Raw genomic sequence first — 18,553 nt, 5'->3', positions numbered from 1 at the left:
TTGGTATCTCTCCACAAACAGCAACTAAAAATGGAGGCTTCTTAGGTTCACTAGAACATTAACGCAGGGATGTGTACACACAACCGTATTTACTTTTGCTATTTATAGTGCGTTATCGCTCACAGGTTTGCTCATGTTGGCATACAAATCAAAAGGAAGACTTCCCTGGGGATGGCAGCGTTGGTTTTGACTGAAAGCTATACAGTAGCCATGTGGGTGTGCCGTTCGCTTAATAAAGAGCCTTCGAAAGGTAATACAAGAACCATACGTTTGCAACTGCAGTGTAATGTATATTATACATAACTGCTGCACGTTACTTGGGTGTGTCTCCAATGTAACGTGCATCTTGGTGGAATATATACAACGATGATCATGAGATCATGAGATCATACCTGTACACTATTATAAACCTTAGTCTTGCACTTTAGAGGACACTGATATTTTTATGAGTAAGAGAAGCTAACGCGACTGAAATTCCATCTCTAGCCGTGTGCATTTTCTTCATCATTATCATCAGCCGTCTTGCAGAACATATACATGAACAAACGGCTGTTTTTAAATTAATGGGCAAAAATGTGATCATTTTAAATCAGCCTCTGAGTCGTCCAGACCAATGTTTCACGGCAACGTTTATTGGAGCAGCAAAACTCTGAAGCTTGTGTTCTAATTCGCTACCCTCAATTGCTGCAATACGATTCCATAATACAGTTCTAGCAGCCTGCAGGTAAAACAAGTAATTTGCATAACAGCAAGAGGCTAATTGGGTGATTATTATTTGGACATGTGAGTAGACAACATAACAACATTAAACTATACAAAACCTTACACTTAACGTTATGATATTACAAAACAATTACGAGAAACCTGATACTCCAGTCAATGAGAAAGTCACAGTATAATGGCCATTTGGTGTGTGGTACTCTCCGTCTGATGAAGACTGCTTGCGTTGCGATGGAAACGTCGTGGGTTTTTTGCTTTTATTTTCAATAAATTATTGATATTTATTTTATTTTATTTTCAATCTACGTGACTTTACCGAAAGAACCAAGAATATGACTTACCTATAAATGTAACCCCCAGACACTAGTTTTCATGTATCACTGCAAAATGACAGTGCACTACAGAACTGCTGAATTTTAAGTTATAATCGTGATCAATGTATCGATACCCCATTGATTTCTAATGATCTGCTTAGTTTCTTCTCAACAGGTGGTTGAATATGGGAAAATGGTAGCCCCCATATCTTTCAGAGGAGCGTTACAAGTGTAGTAACGCTTATGACTCGTTCACACCGGAGTTGGAGGCACACTTGTTTATTTAACACCACACGTTGTGACATACACACTGAGGGGGTATCGGCCCCCTCACCCGTCTATCTGAGGACACACCTCTAGGCTAACCCTAGCCTGCCTCTGAGTCCTCCTCTAATGGGCTAGGGGAGGCTATCTTGGCCCGACACTGGTCAGTCGGGCCCGGTACCCAGAGTCCAGACCAGCACTGGCTCTGGCTCTGGTACCACGCCACTGGCTCGAGCCTGCGCGGTCCTGATAAGGACGGCGTGCCAGGGGGAGACCAGGGCTCTATCTAGGACGTCTTCCGTCTCCTCTTCTTAGCTAACACAACACTCCCGAGCCCCCCGATACATTCCCCTTTTATACACCCCCCTCCCTGAGGGGTGGGGCCCCGGGGGATCGTAACGTCCGAAGCGCGGACGTCGTAGAGGGCACCTGCCCGTGCACTGACGTAGCCCCGCCCACTGTGCTTGTTTACCATAGGCTGCCATGCATAACGGGCTCTCTGTAACAGCCCTACATCACTCCCCCCCACATAGCATGCAGCCGTCCCGGCTGCCAACATACAAAATTTGACAATAAAGGTGCCTTCACCCCCTGACGTGTGCCTCACTATTTTTGAACCATAACAGGAACCAGAACGAGACACAACAACAAGATGAGAAACAACCCGTCGCACCCCCCCGAATAAATACGAATTCCGTAAAAAAAACAGCTTATATACAACCAGCAGGGAACCCACCCCGCACACACAACAAACGGTGAACCCAACATATGTACATCCGAGGAGCGGGAAACACACCATCCACACAACAGCCAATAAACACAACAGCTATGTACACATTTTCCGGCCTCACAACAGTTTGCGCATTTTAGCGCGCGTCCTTGCAGCGGGCCCCTCACACGGGGTAACCCCGCGTGGCGGACCATCAGGTGGCGACTGTCCGTCTTGAGGTGAGCATTCCTCTGACTCCGCGTGACCCTCGGTATCCGCAGGAGGGGTGATCGGGCGTGAGCCCGTCACTCCTGATGCCCCTGAAGGTGGCATAGCCGGCAAGGCATTAGGTGAGAGCGACAGAGACGGACCCAGCAAGTCGGCCGACCCCCCACACGTTTGGCCACGCGCGTGTGAAGTGGGGTTGTGTACCGCAGCGAAGGGTTTTAATCTGGAGGGGTGCACGAACCATCGCCGCTTCCCCCACTTGATGCGCACGCACTGCGGACGTAACACCTCCACCACTTCCACAGGGCCCCGCCACGGCCGCACAAGTTTAGAGGAGGTTGCCAGTGGCACCTGGGGGCAGTGCAACCATGCCTTGTCCCCCGGCTTCCACTGCAGCATGTGCGCTCGACTCAATCTGAGGCGCTCATTTGCCTTCTGACGGAGGTCAGAGTTTTGCATTGCAGCATCCCGTGCCTCGGTCAATTTGTCCAGATTAAATTTAACGTGGTCAGCCAGATTAGTTTTTCCCTGCGGCACGGGGATCCGCAACTGGGCACGAACAGGCGGGTCTGGTTCTCGGCCGTACATGAGGTAAAAGGGAGAAAACCCCGTAGCCGCATGGGGTGCCATCCGGTACGCCGCCAAGACCCCCTGAATTTGTAGGTCCCAATCCGTTTGCGAGTCCGAAACTTGTTGTGATAACATGGACGAGATGGTGCGATGCAAACGTTCGACCATCCCGTCAGTTTGTGGGTGATATGGGGAGGTCCGAATTTTCTTTGTGCCCAGGAGATCGCAGACTTGTCTGAGTAGTTTACCGGAAAAATTTCTGCCCTGGTCGGTCAGCAGCCTCTCCGGAGCACCTTTGTCCAGGACATAACCCTGAACAAAGGCCTCCACGATGGCTGCTGCCGACTGGTTGGCCAAAGGCCAGGCCATAGGCCAGCGTGTAAAATACTCGACACCCGTCAACAAATATCTATTCCCTCTGGGGGTGGCGGGGAATGGTCCCAAAATGTCCAGAGCGACCAGCTCGTTTATCCTGGACACTTTGATCGATTGCAAGGGCGGGTTAGACTCCCGTGCCGGCGGTTTGCGTTGTGCACATTGAGGGCACGATCCCAACAAATCCCCCACATCCCTCGTCATGCCAGGCCAGTAAAAATCAAGTTGCAGCAAGGCGAGAGTCTTTTGGGTCCCCAGGTGTAGGAGGCGCTCATGAGCGGCCCATACCACCCTACCCCGCAACCCAGTAGGGACAACCAGCCGATGTCGACGTGACTTCCCGTCCCAATGCATTAGCAGACCTTGGCACATTTCCCATGCGTCGGAACCACCTCTTTTTCCCCCCGCCGCACCGCCAACGCGACGTCGCCACCCGAGGAGGGAGACATCCTCCATCTGGAGGCGCCCCCATTCAATGACGGGCAACCCCAACAGGGAATCTTTGCCCTGTTGTTCGATCGAATTAGGAACCATTGCATCGTCGTCGTTGGCGGCCGCCAAGACAGGTACCGATGTGTCCCCTGGAGGCCTGCAACGTCCAGACCCCAGGAGGCATGCACACTCGGAGGTGGTTGGCAAGCGTGACAGAGCGTCCGCGTTGGTGTGGCGAACGCCCTTACGGTATGTGGTTTGGAAATCGTAATCCTGGAGGACCTCCAACCATCGGGACAATTGTCCCGATGGCTGTTGAACCCTCAGGGCGTACTGCAGTGCCGCATGATCTGTGCGGACGGTGAAATGCCGACCGTACAGATACGGGCGATACTGTTGGACGAAATGGACAATTGCCAACAGTTCCCTACGGGTGACACAATACCGTTGCTCCGCTGGAGACAACACCCGACTGCCGTACGCAACCACATGTTCCACGCCGTCAACCACCTGGGAGAGCACGCCCCCAATACCCGTGTTGCTCGCATCGGTGTCGAGCAAGAACGGTTTTGAAAAATCAGGGTAAATCAGGGGAGGAGCGTTTACCAAAGCATCCCGAAGGGAGCAAAAAGCAGCCTCCTCCTCCTGACCCCAGCAAAACCCAACCCCTTTAGATGTTAAAGCATGTAGGGGTTTGGCGATAGTCGCAAAATTAGCGACGAAGCGTCTATAATACGACGCAAACCCAATAAAACTCCTAACCTCTCCCACTGAGGTGGGAGTCGGCCAGGAGCTTACACACTGCGTTTTGGCGGGATCGGTAGAAATACCTGAGCGCCCCACGATGTGCCCCAAATAACGCACCGACTCGCGTAACAAATGGCATTTTTGGGGCTTAAATTTCAAATTAGCAGCCCGCATCTTTAGGAAAACCGCCCGCAACCTCTGGAGATGTTCCTCAAAAGTTTTGCCAAAGACAATGACGTCATCCAAATAAATCAGGCACGACTCCCATTGCAATCCAGCCAAAACCAATTCCATCAACCGCTGGAAAGTTGCCGGCGCTGAGTGTAAGCCCATCGGCAACCGGTTGAATTGAAACAGGCCGTGCGGAGTACGGAAAGCAGTTTTAGGCTTTGAATCATCGTCCAGAGGAAGCTGCCAGAATCCCGAAAGTAAGTCCAATGTGGAGAAGAATCGCGCTCCCGCCAAGGCGTCAAGCGATTCGTCCATCCGTGGGAGCGGGTATGCGTCGGCAACCGTAATTTTATTAAGGCGCCGAAAGTCAACGCAAAACCGCAACGAACCGTCCTGCTTCTTAACCAGGACGATCGGCGCTCCCCAAGGGCTGTTGGAGGGAGAAATTATGTCGGCGGCTAGCATGTCATCAACAGCCGATTTGACATGGTCCTTTTCGGCGGGACTCAACCGAAAAGGATTTTGGCGTATTGGCGCGCTGTCACCCGTATCAATATGGTGACGCAGCAGATGAGTGCAGCCCAAATCGTATTTATCCCGACTGAAAACGTCGGAAAATTCCCTCAGTAGTGTCTTAAGACGTTGGCGCTCTAAATTTGACAGGTCCGTCGATCCCGCGCAAAGCGCCTCGAGCCACCCTTCATCGCTGTCTGAATGTGGTCGCGGTGCAGGGGCAGCGCCGACATGACTCGCGACGGGTTCCTCACAGGGCACCGGCGTTGCGTGAGCAAGCACGGTCCCCTGTGGGACCACCACCGTCTGCGAGCCCACATTGAGGACCGCGATGAAGGGTTCTCCATCCCCTCTCACTATGGTCTGGGCCGGGAGTAAATTAGGTCCACTGACCCCGGCCCTAGACGGTCCCAGCAAAACCCCTTGAGCCCCAATGCCCTTAGCGAAGGGCCGCCGAAGTCTCAAAGGAATTAACATTTGCGCCCCCGGAGGAACGCGCACCGTTCTATCTACGAACGCCGGCACCGTCGCGAACGCCGTCCGGCTCGTAGCGGGGGATGGCAAAAACGCCATGCGTCGGCCCGATGGGAGCTCAATGCATCCCTGGTCGATTAATATCCTAATCGGCATTTTGGCCAGGAAATCCGTCCCCAGCAGGCACGGAACCGCCAGCGAGGAGGAAACAAAAATCGGCCCAGATAATTTAATATCCCCGACACAAATTTGGGCTCGAATTTGTCCGATGATGCCAAGTGAACCCCCGTTAGCAGCAAAGAATGGCACATTAACAGGCATCAAAGGACGGCTCTGGGCAGGGAGAATGTTATAAATCAACTCCGAAATAATGGTCGCCGATGCTCCTGTATCGACCAAGATGCGAACCTCCACCCCATCGATGTGACCCACAACGGCCGACGACCCCGACGACGCGGCTACAACCCGATGGGCCAACACGGACCACTGGCTGGGTTCAATGTGAGTACCCAGAGCGGTGCGTGTTGGTGCCATGGTACGCGATATTGGCCCCCCCTTCGCTGCGGTGTTTAAGTGTGCGACGGGCGTGTGCGTGGGCCAAACGTGAGGGGTGCCGCGACTCGCCGGATTATGATGGTGGAGCTTGTGACGAGGGCCGGCGTCCCGTTGAGGTGTCGTCCCGCGCTGCCGAGGAGAGCGGCACCCCGAGGCGACGTGGCCCCGGATGCCGCAGTTGTAGCAGCGTGGAAGCGCTGGTGGCGACGATGGACGTTGTAGATGGCTTGAACCGGCCCGGTCCCCCCGCGCTCCCGCTCCGTGCTGCCGTCGATGGTTGATGGCGCAAACCTCTTCCGCCGGGAGGGTGGCCGCAGCGACGGCGCGCCCGCTCGCCGCCTTGCTGGCCTTCCGTCGTTGAGAGGACAGGTTTGCGTGGAGGAGACGGGCCGCTTGGAGGGAGCACATTTCTGCATCGTCCTGTGCGACAATGACGATGTCTAAGTCGTCCGCCAGCAAAAGTATCTTTTCTGTCACCATGGCGTCGATCCCCTCGTCGTCCATTCGTGGAAAGGCTTCCTTTGCCAGCGCCAGGAGGCTTGTACGGTACGCCAGGGGCGACTCCTTCGTCCCCCGCTGGCGATCGTAAAAGAGTTGACGACAGTCCGATGGTGGCCCATACACAGCGGACAGCACTTGCATCGCCTCCCGCAGCGTGGAACGCCTCTCCTTCGTTGCCGATGTTAGTGTGGCGAGGGCGTCGCTGTCGAGGAGTGCTGGCAGTGCTCGGAGAGCCTCGGCGTCTGTCCACTGTGCCATCTCCTGGTGAGCGAGGAAGCGCCGCTGGAAGCCGCCCCAGTCGCCCTCCTCGCCCACAAATTCTTTGAGCGGCGGCAGTCGCTGATGTAAGGCAGCGGCTGCAGAGGACGAACGCACTCCCTCGTCCGCCTCACTCAAGTCAGCGTCGGCACGAACCAGCGATGGCATCGCCGGTCGCACCCGTGGTGACGTTCCGCCCGTTGGTGGTGACGCGGCAGGTACTGTACTCCCGCCGTTGGACGCGATGCTTAGAGCGGCCACGCCCTCAACAGCAGCTGCGGCGATGGCGGGAGTTTCAAAATGTTGCTCCGTGGAAATGGCGGGAAGGCGCTGTGATCGTCGGCTGCCGTTGCCCCGTGGCGGTCCCGCAGCCCCCAGCTGCGTGATGGTGTCGAGCATGGCGGCTGCGGCGTACAGCAGCTCGGTCAGCTTCGCGTGCGCCTCCCTCAGCCCCTCCATCGACGGCTCCCCTTCCTCCAGCTGCTGTGGCGTGGATGCGCCCAGCCCCGGCTGGTCGATGGCATCTTCAGCCGTCTCGGGCCCTCCGACTGCAGTGGTGTCTTCTGCCTCTGGTACCCCGACTCGAGTCGTCCGGCGTGTATCCATGTTCGTACTTTGTTTCACTTCTGACGCCAGATGTAGTAACGCTTATGACTCGTTCACACCGGAGTTGGAGGCACACTTGTTTATTTAACACCACACGTTGTGACATACACACTGAGGGGGTATCGGCCCCCTCACCCGTCTATCTGAGGACACACCTCTAGGCTAACCCTAGCCTGCCTCTGAGTCCTCCTCTAATGGGCTAGGGGAGGCTATCTTGGCCCGACACTGGTCAGTCGGGCCCGGTACCCAGAGTCCAGACCAGCACTGGCTCTGGCTCTGGTACCACGCCACTGGCTCGAGCCTGCGCGGTCCTGATAAGGACGGCGTGCCAGGGGGAGACCAGGGCTCTATCTAGGACGTCTTCCGTCTCCTCTTCTTAGCTAACACAACACTCCCGAGCCCCCCGATACATTCCCCTTTTATACACCCCCCTCCCTGAGGGGTGGGGCCCCGGGGGATCGTAACGTCCGAAGTGCGGACGTCGTAGAGGGCACCTGCCCGTGCACTGACGTAGCCCCGCCCACTGTGCTTGTTTACCATAGGCTGCCATGCATAACGGGCTCTCTGTAACAGCCCTACACAAGTGTATTGAGATTGATTGCGAGACACGTCGAGGTTTTTAAATGATAGTTTTCTCCACAATGTCTCGTTATTACTTTCGTGAAGTATAAACTGCTTCTAGATTTGAAGCTTTCATGACTGTACGGATTCATACTCTTAGGTTTTTTCGGTAAAGTCACGTAGGTAAAAAATAAAATTAAAAGTTAATAAAAGTAATAATGGATAAGCCCCTCCCCCCTTAACTTGTATTTAAGGGCTGGTCTTTTGGAATTTTCCTCACTTGATGCAGTAATTTAGCTGTGACGGTCCCACCTGATGACAGAGACTTGTGTTGCCTCCGAAACGTCGTGATTTATTATTTTACTTTATTTCCATGATTACTTTTATTCACTTTTAATCTTATTTTTTACCTACGTGACTTTACCGAAAAACCTAAGAGCATAGACTGCTTGGCAGCTCACAGAAACTGCACTTCCTAGATTCAACAGCATGGGAGAGAGAGCGATGATAGACGTGCACATCTTGAATAAAGGACACCGCTTTCACCACAAATATTCACGTGTAAAAAAACACAAAGTCCACAAGCAAGCGTGACTGATGCGGAACTCTCACCCGTGTCGTAGTGTATCCAGAGCTCGGCCGAATGGTCTCCGGTTGTCTGCGGCGTAAAAGCCACAGTCACCTGCGTGCTCTCACCAACGACCAGCGCTCCATACACCGGCTCCACAGAGAACGGCCTGAGCACAACACGCATGTACAAACACCTATTATTGCTGGTCAACACACTTTTTCTGGCATAAGGTATTCCAACGGGTTTAAGGTATTTTGGGGTGCTGATTCCAAATCTGGCATCAAAAAACCTGACGTGTCTATCACGTCAGGTTTTTGAGATATTAAATATTGCATTTTCAATAAAAAAACTGCAGAAGAAAAATATTAAATAAATGTGGATATCTACATAAAATGATATTATAAACACACTATCCTAAAAATACAGCACCATATTTTAACACTAAAGCAGTCACTGACTCGCAACAACTTGCAATCATAAGTGACAGAATAAATTTCTGGTAAAATCAATGAAAATGGGGTATGCCGCTAGCATAAAAATGATGTGATAGAGCAAATCTGAGATCAGATTTGGAATCAGCACCCTGAAATTAGTCTAAAACAGCTGCAAAAGTCCAGGCCAGAATTTTTTTTTTTTGACCAGTGTTATTGCTGGAAAATAATACAAGGAAAGCAACTCTTTATGGATGTATATATATGCTGGACTTCTTTCGCGCCGTACCTAGCCAACCATGGTCATCGGAAGTGTATAGATCACTTTGTCAGTTCACTGCAGGATGAGGACCTCCCCTAACAGTGCAGGTTTATGGGGGTTATATGCCCATACCAGTCAATGCGGGTTGATGATGAAGGGGGAGCATAAACATGGTAGCATAGTACAGTTCAACAATTAATGTTTCTGCACTTTCCTCTGCTGCCCAACACGTAACATTGCAGCCGATAACACCTGCTATGCTTGGTAGTCGCCCATTCAAGCACTATCTAGGGTCAACTCTGATTAGCTTCGAACATGTGATGAAATCTGGCGCATTCTGGGTGACAACTTTTGACACATTTATGCTTGTAGAAGTGCGGCCATGCGTAGTGTGCAAAGCGAGTATCCACAAGGGTGTTATATGCTTCAGTAGATGCGTAATGTTTTCAAAGTTAATGGAGTCCTGGTAATAAAAGTGTGCAACTGGTGAGGTGTGTAATTCAACGATCATTGTGTAACATCATGCATGTCACTTCACTCAAAGAACAAAATGTTGTATTGCAATATAACAATTTGTTTCATGTATTTATGATTTATGATCCGTCTCTTGATTTAATCAACCGATAATTCCTCTCAAATTTTTTTATAACAGTCATGATTTTTTTTATAGGTCTGAAAGTGATGGTTTTAGCTACTCTGGATGAAAAAGCTAAATTAATCATTCATATTTAAAACTATTGGACAAACAATTAATACATCTGCACCTTCCGGGTTTGAAAGCACGTTACAAACAAACACCCTTTTGGAACTTCAAAGGGGAAGGCAAATGAGAGATTGTGGCAACAATATACAGCAAAGGCACCCTTGAATGAGCATTTAGAATGTTTCATTACAGCTTATTCAGACTCAGTACCGTACTGTTGTTAAATCAACCAGACAGTTAGATTTCGGGTTGAAGGTTCAGGTTTACATGGTAAAGGTTAGTGCTGACAGTAATCAACTGGCTTTGGCTAAACAGTGCATCAGGCTAAGAATCCCTACATCGTTTAATACCGCCTTACAAGCATGGACTCTTAGCAGTTTTCAACCTCAACATAAAATGACTATTAAATCTTGACTTAAAGCTTTCGTGACTGCAGGAATTCATATTCTTTGGGTATTTCGGTGAAGTCACGTAGATAGATTCAAAGAGAATAACAAAAGACTACGATGTTTCGATCGCAACACAGGGGTCATAAACGAAGTGGGCGGAGCTAGTGATATTAATGTTTGAAATTAGCATAATGTAAGATCGGAGGGTAACGCCCACGACGAGTGCTCGGGTGGCTATGTTAATGTGAGAGATTGGCATGTTAATGGCAGATCGCAGAGCAGCTGTGTTAGTGTGGGACATTTAACCTGTTCATGTAAATCGGAAGGTGGTAGGATGGGAACATCACAGCCAGTTATGACTTAAACTGGTTGATAACGTCCTTCCAATGATTACTCAGTTTGTACCCATCTTCTCGATTGAAGTTGTGTCTGTGTCTGTATATGTGGATGGCTTCACGAACGATTCTTTGTTGATAGCCAGTAGGTTTGCAAAGTACCTTCGTCTTAGAGAAATAAATTTCTTGTGAGCCCACCGCATTAAAACAATGATCAGCCACGGCCGAGGTATTGGTCCTACCGTGTTTCAAATCTGCCTTATGTTCACGAACACGGTCCGAGACATGTCGCTTAGTTTCCCCAATGTAACTACTGCCGCAGACACAGCTTAGTCTGTAGACGCCGGGGTATTGCATGTCAGGGATCGCATCCTTTACAGATGGGATCAGATCACAAATTGTATGCACTGTGTTAAATCGAACCCGGATCTTGTGTTTGCTCATGATTTTGGAGATCTTTTTGGTGACCCCTGCTATGTATGGCAAGGTAGTAGTTTCGTGTTATTTTTTGTTATTTTCTTTGAACCTATATACGTGACTTTACCGAAAGATCCAAATAATAAAAATTACTATTTTTCAGTCCTGTACAACAATCCTACAGTATTTTAAACATCTAGCTTATTGCATTGCCATCTTTCCCTGACACTGACAGCAAACCCACTTACTTGAAATTTCTCTCAAATTATCTGCCATTTTCTTGTCAAACTGCACATCCCTTGTGGCATGCCTCAAGGTGATGAAAATTGGCTTATAAATGAATACAATGTGTGCACAAATGAAGAACCAGTGCATTGTGGGATACCATAGTACACCAGCAAATATTCTTGCATTGTGCATTGAGCACAGCTGTGATGTACTGATGTTCACATCAGGCACTTTAAATTATAAGCAATTTTGATATAGAATATATTAGTGGAAGACCCTGCAATATTTAACAATTTAGTGTAAATAACTATTGAAATGAGTCACCTATGGACATCTATTTGACTACAAAAAATTATAAGCTGTGTTGTGATTTCTCAGATGACCACAATGTCATTGTGGACATGAATTAGGATTGTAGATTAATATACCAGAGTAACATGTGTGCTAAATGTGCCATAAATGTCCAGAATGAAGACAACAACTCTGCTGTACCCATGATTCTATAGTCACTTATACAAAGTGTGAATGATAATAATGTCAGTGGCTCAGTCATTGCCCCGAGGCATACACCTTTGTGATGATTCAGCAGAGGCACCTCAGTTGCCTCTTGATGCTCCCACGTTTTATTCAGTTTCACACATCACACGCAGATTATATGATTACTATAAAACAACAATGGAATTAAACGGATTCCCTGCAATGCAATACCAACAGTTTCATCACAGCTGGTTGCATTGCACATATTCAACTGAAAAAAATGGCCACCTGAGCGAGAGACTGTTTATCACGCAGGCCTGACAAACTTTACAGAGAAAACATTGTAAAACTAAAAACACTAAACTTTTTATATTTTACCAGTTAAGGCTCACTGAGCTATATAGCTCTTTTTAAGACGCTACCTGGCCGCAAATGATAGCTCAACTAAGTGGCTTATCATGTAGAAATCTATAGCAGCCAAAGAACGAGAAATGTGTGTTGAGAAATGCTCCTCTTGATAGGCAACAGTCTCCCTTGTGCACACATTTACGAGTACACGTCCAGCTGGGCTCACCTCTCCGTCTGCAGTGAGAAATTGGCGTGGCGATTGCCAACATTGCGTACGAGCAGCGTTCGCTCAGAGCGCAGCTTGACCGGCCGCTGGGAGAATGCCACCACGTCCGGGAAGTCTAGGATGGCGCGGGACCCGATCGCGCGCACCGGCACCATAAACTTTTCTCGCTCGGTCACACAGACCAACTGATGCGTGTAGTCCTGACAGATAAGTACACAGGTCAATGCTATACAGGTTGTATGGTCTTTCAAATTATATGCTTGCCATTTTAAATGATATACAAATTCGTTAGGGAATTACTTTGTATCGATTTGTGTTAACTTTTTTTTCTGAAAGTGTGCTGAAAATGTAAAACGTGTTTAAAAGTGCTGCACCACTACGATGGTTAGGCACGTCATTAATTATAGTCATCATCATATGTGGCTTTTGCAAGGAATTTACAAGAAGGATCACGGATTTGCTGATTTCGGCTATTTTCAAGAATGTAACCCCCGCGATAGGCAAAGTTTGCGTGTCTTGCATGTTAGAATCAATTATTCAAAATTCAGCCTAATGATATGTACATGTTTATTTTTGGCTATATAATTGGTCATGACAAAATATACCAGTGAGACATAAATAATCATAAAATGAATCGATTATTGAATTATAATCCTAAATTGTGACAATGTGAGGTGTGGCTCAAGACAAACCTTTTTCTGCTCAGGTGTGAACACAATGCGAAATGTCGAGGCCATGCCTGGAGCCACTTTGGTGCCCACGTCATTTGGGCTGATGATCTTAAAGTATGGCGAGTCCTCCTGGCTCACCTTAATCAGTCGAGGCACCTGTGGAAATCAACACCCATGTTTACCGCCTGATGATGTCTGGCTTCAGATTCAGAGCTTAACAGAGATATTACCATATTCTGGGTTCTTTCGGTAGTCACGTAGAAGGGAAACAATAAAATAATAACAATATAAAACAAGAAAATTCTCACGACGTTTCGACTGCAACACAAGCAATCATCAATCACGTGTGAAAAAATGATGATTGCTTGTGTTGCAGTCGAAACGTCGTGAGAATTGTATTGTTTTATATTTTTATTATTTTATTGTTTCCCTTCTACGTGACTTTACCGAAAGAACCAATAATATGAATCCCTGCAGTCACGAAAGCTTTAAATCAAGAAATATTACCATCATACACCCGTGAAAATAAAATCGTACTCATATAATAAATTACCATTCAGGACAATAACGTAAGGAAATAGAAAGTAATGAGCACAACACGTGAGAAAATGTGATTGATAAGGCATACCCGGTCATTGTTCCTGAGATTGAGTGGCACCTCATATGTCTCACAGGGCTCAAAGTTCTGGAAGGTGATCTCTGAAGGAAAGGGCTGGAACATTGCTTGATCAATGTCCACCAGTGAAAACTACAAACAAGGAGACGCAACATACAGTTGCAAATGAGTAGACAAGAAATTAAGGCTTTTTAAAGCACATTTCTGCATACGGCATTGTAAAAATATTTAAATCAATGAACACATTTAAAACCAATGAATATTTATTTGACTAGATGACTAAATTATATGCAACGGGAGGTGTCTAAATAACGATTTACCTTTTGGTGGGTAGTCTCATTCATGTCCAGCAGTTGTATAATTTTGGGCAAGTGCATCTCATGAGTGCCTGCCAGCTTTTCTTCTGTGGTCAGTGCCATTTCTTTCATGAACTCTGATGGGGTCACCTAGTGTGAAAGGAAAATAAGCAAAAAAGATAGTGTGGAAAAACCATGGCCCTCAATATCACCGCATGGGGCAAAATAACAAAATATATAAGTAACTCATCAATATCCACGACTGGATAAAAAAAACCTCTCTATGTTGGAGCCATTGCCTGAGGTGCTGTAAAGCTATACTTCATCTTATTCCTATATGCCTTGATTTATTCATTCCATTTAGTGCCTTGGTCATATATATATATTTTTATTCTTTTATGATTTCCATCATATCTTATTGTGTAGCATTGGTTAGTAATTGAAAGATTTTTTTTATGTTTACAGTTAAATATACTTGAATAGCATTACGTAAAAAATGTGAATATTTCACAAAGAATTACATGTTTCATTTTTTGTGATGATGGAAGTGGTATAATATTTGTGCTATGACATAAGCCTATCCATCAAAGCTAAACGTAATATTTCGCATCATCAATTTAACACATACTATTTTTTCACTATCAGTTTAATGTCATTATATTTTGCTAGCTTTGACAAAGGCTGACAAAGCAAGTGAAAGTAAGATCATATATAACAGGAGAGGTGAAACCACTCATATGAAGGGTTGGATCTAGTCTGATGCTTTATAAATACTCGCCTTTCAATAAAGTGCCTGTGAATGTGGCAAAGATTATTATTACCATTATCATCATCAGAGTTGTTTATTTTTGTTTGCATTTTGACTGCTCGTGTTGTGGTTATTGCAAACATGATGCCTTGTATAAAGGTGTCAGTTTTTGTACCAGTTGAAAGGGTAAAAACCTATTACTATTACTAATGTGGCAAAGCTCAATACAATCAAAATACAATTCATCTTTCCTTTGCAAAATGCTAAATTGTTCTATCACAAATTGTTTTTTTTGGTAAAAAAAAATGCAAAGGGAAAATGGCTCAACTTATAATAAGCACATCATAAGTGGCATTTACAGCCTTTTACCTTGGAGGGAAACTCCTCCCGAGGAACCAGCTTGGGGTTTCTCGGGGCCACCACGCGGGTCTGGAATCCTTCTGGGGGCTTCGAGGGGCTGTACTGCAGGCAGCTGATAGCTGCCTGCTCTCGTCCCAAGGGCATCCTGCCAAATGCGCCCGCTACCCCTGTAGAGGCGCGCTCACACACACGCACACATCACACATACGTGCACACAGACACACGCACACAATGGAAACATTAGCAGCTTCAGAATGAGAAAATGCCCATCTGCCTATGGAGGTCGTCGTCTGCGGCAGACTTATGCCAGATTAATAATGTAATTTTAGAATGTAATTTATTAATCGAGAAAGGATGCTGACGTGGTGCAAATGTTAGCGGACCGGACTTGCAATGCAGAGGTTGCCAGTTCGATCTCGCGGCGCGGCAGCTGACATTGGCAAGGTTTTGTTGTTCTAAGCTTCACGTCCATCCAGCAGTATAAATGTGTTACACCACCAGCCAATCGCTAGGCAGGTCCCGTGTGGTGGGGTAAAGTGTGGGTACTCTTAACAGACATGGTGACGGGCAATGTCACACTTCACTGAGTGATACTTTCGTAAACTTTCATGTTTTAGCGCTGATTTCAATAATAACAATGGAACTGTATATTCTTGGTTCTTTCGGTAAAGTCACGTAGAAGGGAAATAATAAAATATTGTTTCATATTTTTATTATTTCCCTTCTACGACTTTACCGTAAGAACCAAGAATATGAATCCCTGCAGTCACGAAAGCTTTAAATCAAAATTTAAATGGTACCGTAGTCGTAATCATTACGATGCAGTGCATGTAACAGTACTGGTATTATCGATCCGCCCACACGCACAAGATTCGGTTCTAGCGAGACGATGTTTTGTCTCTTATTCTCCTCTCTTGATAGTTAAAATCACAACAATGGTAAAATTGGCATATGATTTTGATAGATCTAAAATTAATCCAATTACACGCGCGAACTTATGAATGTTAAGGGATCAAATTCACGCGATATATTTTAATTTATTGATTAATCGTTACATGTCTAGAAACTCAACACGAATGCCTCACAAAGCTATCACACGTATACAACACTTTTACACCACAACAATCTCAAACATTAGTACATCGTGTTAATTGCAACAGGGATAACCAACACACATGGCAATTAAAAATCATCGGTTGTTCTCACGCTCGCAACTCGATCAAAAATAAATACGATTAAAGCGGCAGATTTACAGAGCGGCTTATTTTAGAACTTGCGATTTGCACGATACCTTTTATTTTCTTTAAAATATTTAGGGTAGGCGACGAAAAAAAACTATAAATTATTCAACTTCCACAAACACGGAGCGTCTCGTCTGGCGTTAGCGTTACCATGGCGACGCGAGCTTCCGGCTGGGCGAAACCATCTACCCATTTCAATAGGGCACTAACAATTAACACGTACAATATGTTTCTTTAAAAATAATATATACACATTGTACGATTTAAACCGAATGATATCTCATACATATTTAGTTTAAATAAGCAGACGAACGACGGTGCGTCTACAATCGCGTTTGGCGCTGCGTCTCATAACAATGGAACGCGTCACTCCCCCCCCCCGCTCTCTCAGCGTGATTTGGTACAGTCCGTCCTGTTGCCGGGCACATTGTTTGTAAACACGTGCTCAGCGCCATGGGCAAGCGGATCACATTAATTAATTCTAGATTTGAAGCTTTCGTGACTGCAAGGAGTCATACTCTTAGGTTTTTTCGGTAAAGTCACGTAGGTAAAAATAATAATAAATGAAAATAAATCAATTAAATCACGACGTTTCGGAGGCAACACAAGCTTCCTTCATCAGGTGCAAAAAGGCACAGCAAAATAACTAGTGTAACTGTAGTGTACAGTTACACTACAGTTAAATAACTGTATTGTACAGTTACACTACAGCTAAACAATAATAAGTCTACATTATAGACTGCCAGTACGCTCACTCAGTTTAATAACCATTGCTACAGTCTACATTATAGACTACCAGTACACTCACCACACTTAATAACCAGGCTACAGTCTACATTATAGACTACCAGTACACTCACCAAACTTAATATCAGGCTACAGTCTACATTATAGATTGCCAGTACACTCCGATTAAGAACCAGGCTACAGTCTATATTAGTTTATTATTATTTATTATTATTTGTATTCACTTTATTTTTATTATTAATTTTTTCTATCTACGTGACTTTACCTAAAGAACCAAATAATACATTTCAGCCCTTAAAAAAATCAACGAGCTGGACATGTATATTGCTTGACCATACCTTACACTGTTCATTGCATGTTGGGGAAGGGGGTGTTCAGAAATAGTTCAGATGCCATGTGCCCTTCAGGTCAGCCGTGGCGGGGAATCAAACTCAGGTTGTGAGTTTAGAGCGCAGGAACTTTTCTCAAGAATCGTTCAAAATGTAAATCAACTACCGTACAGAATTTAGTACAGATGTTTCATGTAAACATTTTCATTGCAGTACGGAAACCATAAAACTTTATTTTTTGTTTTATGGATTATAATAATTTACAGGCGGCTGAAACCTACAATGAAACTCAGGATCTCAGTAGTGCCGACCGACTCGGCGCTATGAACCCTGAGAACCTCGTCACCTTTTAATGTTGGTATCTTGACAGAGAACCCCTTTTCAACGCATCCTCTGCCTGCCGGAAGCCTACCAATCGCTCAGAGAAAGCCTCCTTATTGCCAAGACCTTGCGACCAAAAACACAAATCATGCGTTTAACTGCTCCTGAATCAATATCCTCCAAAGTTGCACCTCCCACTCCTTTGCTCTTGACCGTTCTTTCAACTTCTTCTGGACGCTAACAAACGGTGCTGTTTCATTGGCGATCATTTCCTCCACCCCCCCGTTCCCCGAATCTGTCCGCGTGGCATGTCACCTCTTCCTGGCACCCTCATAAATCTATCCGTGACTGGCCGAGCGTAGGCACCCAGCGCCACCAGCTCTGACCCGAACGGATGCCCCTCGGCTGTCATGGGACGCCAGAGATAAATGGGCTTGCGGCGATTTGTCCTGAACTACCGTCGTTTGTCATTGCCTCGCCGCTTGCCTTCCTTCACACGGGACCGCCTTTGCCTGCCAGACGGAAAGGGCGATCAGACAGCTATAAGCGATTTGAATAAGTTAATATAGCACATGGGTGGTGGAGTGGTTGTGCCGTGGTCATCGCACTGCGCTATGAACCCAAACAACCAACCACAGTTGGATTCCTGGCGACGGTTAACATAATTACATTGAAGGAAATTCATATATGTAAAAGTCTAAAAAATACGACATTCTAACGATGATTATAATAATGTACTGATTCATGTATTAATAAAACCACACCGAGTTATAGGATTCGTTTTTAGGAGGATCCTGAATTGGGTTTTGGATTATTATTTTAAGAACTTGCGTTTTGTC

At 46.5% G+C, this 18,553-nt stretch overlaps 2 protein-coding genes across 3 annotated transcripts in view; both read right to left on the bottom strand.

Moving 5' to 3' along the window:
* Positions 1-16,493, bottom strand: part of HYDIN (HYDIN axonemal central pair apparatus protein) — a 126,853-nt gene extending 110,360 nt beyond the window's left edge. For both annotated transcript variants that reach the window (XM_078601931.1, XM_078601932.1), the window contains exons 1-7: positions 16,368-16,493; positions 15,086-15,243; positions 13,993-14,118; positions 13,685-13,804; positions 13,078-13,212; positions 12,386-12,585; positions 8,611-8,735 (exon numbers count right to left, since the gene is read on the bottom strand). In XM_078601931.1, the coding sequence (XP_078458057.1) occupies positions 8,611-8,735; positions 12,386-12,585; positions 13,078-13,212; positions 13,685-13,804; positions 13,993-14,118; positions 15,086-15,220 (841 nt within the window). In that variant the 5' untranslated portion in view covers positions 15,221-15,243; positions 16,368-16,493. The remainder of the gene's footprint in view (positions 1-8,610; positions 8,736-12,385; positions 12,586-13,077; positions 13,213-13,684; positions 13,805-13,992; positions 14,119-15,085; positions 15,244-16,367) is intronic.
* LOC144723301 (uncharacterized) lies at positions 1,257-7,991 on the bottom strand. Its single transcript, XM_078601930.1, has 2 exons — positions 6,142-7,991; positions 1,257-2,327 (listed from the first exon to the last, which is right to left on the bottom strand). Exons 1-2 carry the CDS (start codon positions 7,435-7,437, stop codon positions 2,313-2,315), a joined length of 1,311 nt encoding a protein of 436 aa, XP_078458056.1. The 5' UTR covers positions 7,438-7,991; the 3' UTR covers positions 1,257-2,312.
* Positions 16,494-18,553: the final 2,060 nt, after the last annotated feature.

Source organism: Lampetra planeri, chromosome 17 (assembly GCF_965212315.1).
Source record: "Lampetra planeri chromosome 17, kcLamPlan1.2.h2, whole genome shotgun sequence".
Taxonomy (NCBI): Eukaryota; Metazoa; Chordata; class Hyperoartia; order Petromyzontiformes; family Petromyzontidae; genus Lampetra; species Lampetra planeri.
The sequence above is the reverse complement of the archived record's forward strand: the minus strand, read 5'-3'. Positions and strand labels throughout refer to the sequence as shown.